The sequence below is a fragment of the Chenopodium quinoa genome, unplaced genomic scaffold (genome assembly GCF_001683475.1).
Source record: "Chenopodium quinoa cultivar QQ74 unplaced genomic scaffold, ASM168347v1, whole genome shotgun sequence".
Classification (NCBI taxonomy): Eukaryota; Viridiplantae; Streptophyta; class Magnoliopsida; order Caryophyllales; family Amaranthaceae; genus Chenopodium; species Chenopodium quinoa.
In genome coordinates this window covers 116,226-122,639 of record NW_018742244.1, presented here as the reverse complement: position 1 = coordinate 122,639, position 6,414 = coordinate 116,226, and the positions used below count along the sequence as shown (strand labels likewise).

Below are 6,414 nucleotides of genomic sequence, written 5' to 3'. Positions count from 1 at the left end.
TAAACGAAAATAATGCTTGGTAATTTAAAGCTATGAACACAGAACACTAGTAAAGTTATTAGCACTATGTTTATGTTACTCATTTTTAATTCCACCATCTTTTATAGCTAAACAAGAAAAACTACTCCATTAGACTTGGATTTTCTAGAAGCTTAGAGGAAACATGAAAGATATTGCAGGTGAGTTTACTCAATGCCAAACTGATCTAATGGGAGTCTAATGCTAACTAATTGCTGATTTGGAGGGATTTTTTTCAAACCTGGTGTATCAGTGGTCCTTTAATCAGCTAATATAGACTGTTAATGCTTATGTACAAAGAAATTTTAGTCATATACTAGTATGTTTTATAAAATAAATAAGGCAAAAGCTAATGAGCGTCCCCGGGGCGTTAGATAAGAGAATTAAAGTGGAAATATTAGAGTAAAATTAACATTAATTACACCGAACGACACGTGATTTTGTCATGCATTCCTAACTTAATACCATTTCAACCAATATAATTACTCCTTATCTAATGCCCCGGGGCGCTCGTTAGCAAGATCCATAAAATAAATATACTAGACAACGGTCATGTGAATTTTATAAATATTTGCCAAATTCATAAAACGCTTTGAAGATGATAAATAGATTAAAAAGAAATGATCAAAGTTTAAAACTGGAATCTCTAGAAATGAAACACTAGAGAAACATTTTATAGACTTAACCGTCAATACACATTACTCAAGAACAACCCAATTTTTCAGCTATTCTATATCCCTACGCCTTAATTACTGGGGTTAAACCTCTTTTAATCTAAATTAATTACTCTAAATTAAACAAAATTTATGTATTTTCAATATTACCAAGTTGACTTATCACAGTTTCTGAAGAAGCTAGAAAATGGGACATTAAAAACGGAAGGACTCAAGCAAAAGTTTAACGTCAAAAAGCATCATACATTCGATGTAAGTAAACATATAAGCTCTTTAAAGTCCATTTTACCAAACAAAACTAGCTAACAACATGACTTGGTGAAAAAAAGCTATAACTATGATCTCGACATCTTCGAGTCCTAACCCCAAATCTGTATGTTACAAGAAAAATCCCTCTAATGGTCTAACCCCATCGAACCACGTGAGTTACTGGCTCCTTGTACAGACGGTGCTCATTGTATGAGCATGAGAAGGCCTCCATGCCGAGGCAGTAAGTAAACAAAGGTCCTTCCACCCAAGCTTAAGGGTACCACTGTCTTCCACCAAAGTGTATCCATCAGAAGGGAACATGCCGAGAAGCAAGGTAGCCTGAGCAGCAGCATTGCCTGCTAAGGAGATCCCTCTGAACCCAGACTGCTGCATTTTTTCTCTCCAACTCGCGAACTTTGGCTCTCCACTCCTAGATGGTCCACCCACGGCTAGAACATTACGGATCTCCCTTGAGAGCAGTTGCTGCTCCACCACATGCCTCTCCTCGCTGTCTTCCCCATAACTAGCCCCTAAGGAATCAAAGAGGGCTGAGTAGTAGTGGATTGCCTCGACGAATCTCCCTAGGAAGGAACCTGTTCGGCTTAGGTCTTGCTCTACCACTGTCACAACCTTTGGTGCCAATCTGCAAGCATATTCATTCATTCATTTAGTATATCATGTACCACTGCCTTACATAAAAACTCAGTAGCTTACAATAAGCAAATACACTTGCTTATTATTATTGTTTCGAAATTTACATGATTAACATAAGTAGACTTCTTTTATACTTCATATTACAGAGTTTATACTTGTAACCTCTAAAATATCATAATCAGAAGAGATCAGTACAAAGGCATTGTAGTCAATGACACAAACAAAACATCTTACCATAACCATGATCTTTCTAATTCATGAGTTTTTGTACTTTTTCATCATTACATACCCTTTTTCTATGAATAATTTAGATAGGGTAGAAAAAAAAATCTTCATTTGTAAACAAAAAGTAACCAATCATGCTAATTAGATGGCAAATAACAATCATTGGCCAAAAAAGTCCAATGCATGCCCCAAGCAACAATAATGTAGAAAATCACACATAAACAAACAATGATGAAAATTCAAAGCATGTCAAAACTTTTCAAGTTTGCTTTGGACTCATCAAATCTCCCCTAACCTCAAACTAGCAAGCAAATCAAATTCATAACCTTTTACTAAGTTACTAATGCATAAACTACATACTATTGTTACTCGTTAGCACACTTATTTTTCCTTCGAAATATAGTCGAGCACTTAGCATAAGCAGAAGCACACAACCTAATTCATCCTTAGGGAAGATAAAAGAAAACGGTAAATTTGCTTGAACAATAATTTCCTACAAGTAATCTAGCAAAATCTATACTTGGTATCAAGTAACAAAAAGTGCAGTACTTTCATGCCCCCCCTTTAACATAAAGGTTTATGTCACATAGAGTAAAAGTAACCAAATTTCCCAAATTTGTAGGACAATGAAAATATTATAATATCAACTAGAGTACTACTAATACACTACTGTATCATTTTAACATAGTTCATACTATAACCAAATTAGTACTTTTTATCTCAAAATTCTTACTTTCTCCTATCCCCATCATCTACTTTTTAGATTCATGTTAATAAAAAGGGGTGATCAACTTTATAGTAATCATAATTATAAGTAATTCTTAGCCTAATGAAATGATGATCACATTTACAAATAATAATACATCATGTATAAAGAATGGATGATCAATTTTACCTTTGCAATAGCCAAAGAGTGTTGGTATCAGACCCAGTAACATCATACAAAGAATGTTGCAACCAATGCACAGCAACAGCTTCCCTCTTACTAACATGCAATCTCTCCAAGTCCAAGTTCCCTACCTTCTCGGCCACCGGTATAAACTCGAAAGGCAGCCCCAACTTCTCGGCGAAGTCAGATAATCGCTTCCCGGTCGCCTCGAGGGCCTCCATTGACGTACCGAGCCCGGTAAGCCTAACGAATGGAGGCCCGCCGGGCCGGGAAGCAAGGATGTGGAAAAGGCCGGGCCATTGTAGGCCCTGCATGATATCAAGGTCAATAATGTGAACACGCTCTTCTCTTTGGAAGGCTTCTTGGATTGCTTGGTTAGCTGTGAAATGTGAAAATTTGACAAAGGGGCTAATTCCATTGAACACTTGGAAGGCTGAAACTAGTTTTTGGTAATGTGGGATTGTAGGCAAAGCAGTGTGGATGCCAAGGCAAGAGCTCACGAGGCGAGCCGACATCGCCTCGGAGAAGTAAGCGGCCACACGCTGTGCCGAGGTTCCGAATGGGGTGGCCCATTCGGAGATTTCTACAAGCATTTTATTAGCATCCTCAAATTTATCTGCCGAGACAGCTTCGGCGCATTGGAGGAGGAGCGTGAGGAGGTGTAGCCCCTCCTCATCTCTTTGTCGTTGCCTGAACTCTTCCCTCTCCCTCGCCTTTGCCACCGCGGTGACTTGTTGCGATGGCGGAGGCGTGGGAGTTGGTGGGGTCGCAGCACTAGATGGGGACTCTTCAGTCCCCACCTTTGCTGCGGATGATGACCCCACCGCTGGATCAGAATCCCGAGAATTATTTGGAAAATTCTCGGGATTCTGATCCAGGATTCCCTCACCGGCCTGAGTTGTCGTTGTCTCAGGCTGGTGAGGGCTTTGGTTCTGGTTCTGGTTCGAGTTCCCACTATTTCCACCACCAACACAACCTTCATTTATCGGTTGTTGAGGTGGTCTCGGAAGCGGAGGGGGAGCAGCTCCCCAGCTAATATTACCACCACACTCAAGAGCACCACCACCACCACCAAGAGGAGAGTAATATTCAATATCACTCAAGTTGTAATACGCCTTATTATGCAACCCAGGTTGAGTAGAAACACTACTAGTGTTGATATTATTACTATTATTATTATTATTACCACTATTATTAACCCTTGAAACCCCAGATTGTTGTTGATGATACTGATTCTGATTCTTCTGATAATGCGAAACAACATGATGATGAGGCGGAGGAGGAGGTAGTTGGTGTTGGTGTTGTTGTTGCGGTGGTTGTTGAAGCGGTGGAGCAATGAGTGGGTCCGCCAAAGAGCGGAGCCTAAACTCAATAACAGCACCAAGGTTAGGGTTACAAGGGTAAATAATCTCTCTAACATTCTGAAGTAACTGTGGAATAGAGATTGAATTCGAACTCTGAATGAAATCCTTAATCACCCCATCAATCCAACCCGGATCCTCCATTGAACCCGAACCCGAACCCGAAAAACTAGCCATACTCATACTCATACTACTTCTGTTGGTAGTAGTACTTGTATTATCATTACTAGGAGGAAACAATGGTAACCCAGAAAACCCACAAACAAGAGGCTGCTGTTGATCCGTCAACGACCCCGAACCCGAACCCGACCCCTCGGTCGGGTTAAATACAGCGGGGTCGTTGGCGGGCGTAAATTGCTGCTGATGCTGGTGGTGGTGTTGCTGGTTGTGTAGTTGTTGTCGAGAAATCAAGCGATGATCAGGAATTTCAATGGGGTTAGAGGAAGGGCGTTCCATTTCGGAAGCGGTTCGCTTTCGAACCATCTTAGAAGAATCACAACCAAGATTATTAGTATTACTATTACTAATATTATTTGTAGATGACATGAATTGAGGAGGATTGGAAAGAAAAGCGGAGTAGTTGTTTGAAGATGGAGAAGTTGAAGAAAAGGAATGAAAATGATTAAGATTATTATTACTAGTTGTGTTATTATTGTTGTTGTTGATGAAGTTGTTGTTGTTATTTACATTATAAGAAGAAGATAACAAAAAAGAGGGGTTGAAGAGGATATTAGGGTCAGGAAAGAAGGTAGAAGAAGCAGCCATATAGAAAGATGAATTGAAGAAAAGGAGAGTGAGAGTGGGTGGTTGTATTTGTATTTTGGGAGAAATTAGATTAGATTTAGATGTAATAGAAATGGATGTCTTCTCATTGTCGCCATTTTTCTTAGACTCTTTTTATTTGGCATCCTTAACATGGGAATTCTCTTTACCTTTTTCTTGATTCTTGTACCCTTTTACTCCAATTTTACCTTTTTTTTTAAAAAAAAACATGTTTTTATAATTGGGTTGTTTTGAGAATAATTTTTGTCCTCTTTAAAAATTCACTTCTCTTGCTCTCCTTTTTGTTTTTGGATTTTAGAGGATGTTCATGAACTAATTTGTTTTCGTTTATATTATTACTACCCAAATTACCTACTAAAGTAAGTACATTTACCAACAAGTTGGTACATTTATATATACGTCTTTATATTTTTTGTGGTATCAAGGTCTGTTCTGATTGATTGAACTAAACTGAACTGAAAGGAACTGAACTGACTTGAATTGAATTTATTAGAGTTGAACTGAATTGAAAATAATATGAAGAGAACAGCCCTTGGTATGAAGGAGAATTTTGATCAGATTTCAACTCTTATGATTTTTTGGCCTGTATTTGCGTTGAAGTCAGAGCTTTCTTGGTTTTTTTTTATCACGGATCTATTATCTATTGCACAATGCTCGTTATACTTTTGAGAAAGACGAGTAACCCTCTTTCATGTTGTGTGTGCTTATACAACATTTGTCAAAAAAAAAATGTAGCTAAAATAAGATGAAGAGAGCATACTTTAATAAGATTTTATATATTCGTCAATTAAAAAAACGCTCTTGTTGAAAGCATATTACATGAGAGAGAAGAGCCATGAAAATTAAACTAATATGGAAGGACTAGAATAGCTTAACTATTACTGTACTCTATAAGTGAATCCTCCAAAACCTAGTGGCAGTTGTATTTTTTAAACCTTAAAACGGAAAAGGTTAATCCTAATCTTAAACAAATGGTTAGAGACTAGAGTAACGTTGAAAATGAAACAGACATTCTTAGAAAATGTGCTGTAAATTTGGTTACCTTGAAAAGGTCACAATTTCCCAAGACCCAAAATAAAATTTTTTTTTAAAAAAAAAAATTAAAAATATAAAATAAAAAGGTTAAAACTTTACAAGTCTCGACATTGAGTAGTAAGGATAGGAGAGAGAAAGAGTCAAAGAAAAAGCCAAAATTATGAATAAAAAAGCTGACATGAAGTAGATGCTAGTATTCAAAGCAAAATGTCAAACACTAACGTCGCATTTCGGGAACTGAGGATAGACCCCCCTTTCTTCCCCTTAGCTTTTTTTATCTATTGTCTAATCTTAACTCTAATTGCAATTAGTGAATACAACTTTCATCCGTTTCCGAATATTTGATCTATTAGCCAAATTTATATTCATAATGCATTGAGAAATATAACCATTTAATTTATTTTAAAAAAAAAAGTTTAATACGTCGTGTATAATTGTATACTTTACTTTTAAAATTTCACTATTTTATAGCGTAATTTTTACTATTGTAAATTAAAGATATTGGACAAAATTGTCTATTGAGAGG

The 6,414-nt window shown here is 37.2% G+C and overlaps 1 protein-coding gene across 1 annotated transcript; it reads right to left on the bottom strand.

The window, feature by feature from the left end:
- Positions 1-914: 914 nt before the first annotated feature.
- On the bottom strand, positions 915-5,047 carry LOC110738040 (protein SCARECROW 2-like). The gene is made up of 2 exons (XM_021918407.1): positions 2,716-5,047; positions 915-1,584 (listed from the first exon to the last, which is right to left on the bottom strand). Exons 1-2 carry the CDS (start codon positions 4,833-4,835, stop codon positions 1,119-1,121), a joined length of 2,586 nt encoding a protein of 861 aa, XP_021774099.1. The 5' UTR covers positions 4,836-5,047; the 3' UTR covers positions 915-1,118.
- Positions 5,048-6,414: the final 1,367 nt, after the last annotated feature.

Coding starts and splice junctions, on each gene's coding strand:
- LOC110738040 (XM_021918407.1), bottom strand. CDS start 4,835: ATGGCTGCTTCTTCTACCTTCTTTCCTGACCCTAATATCCTCTTCAAC. Junction 1,585..2,715: donor ACTCTTTGGCTATTGCAAAG/GTAAAATTGATC, acceptor ATATGCTTGCAG/ATTGGCACCAAAGGTTGTGA.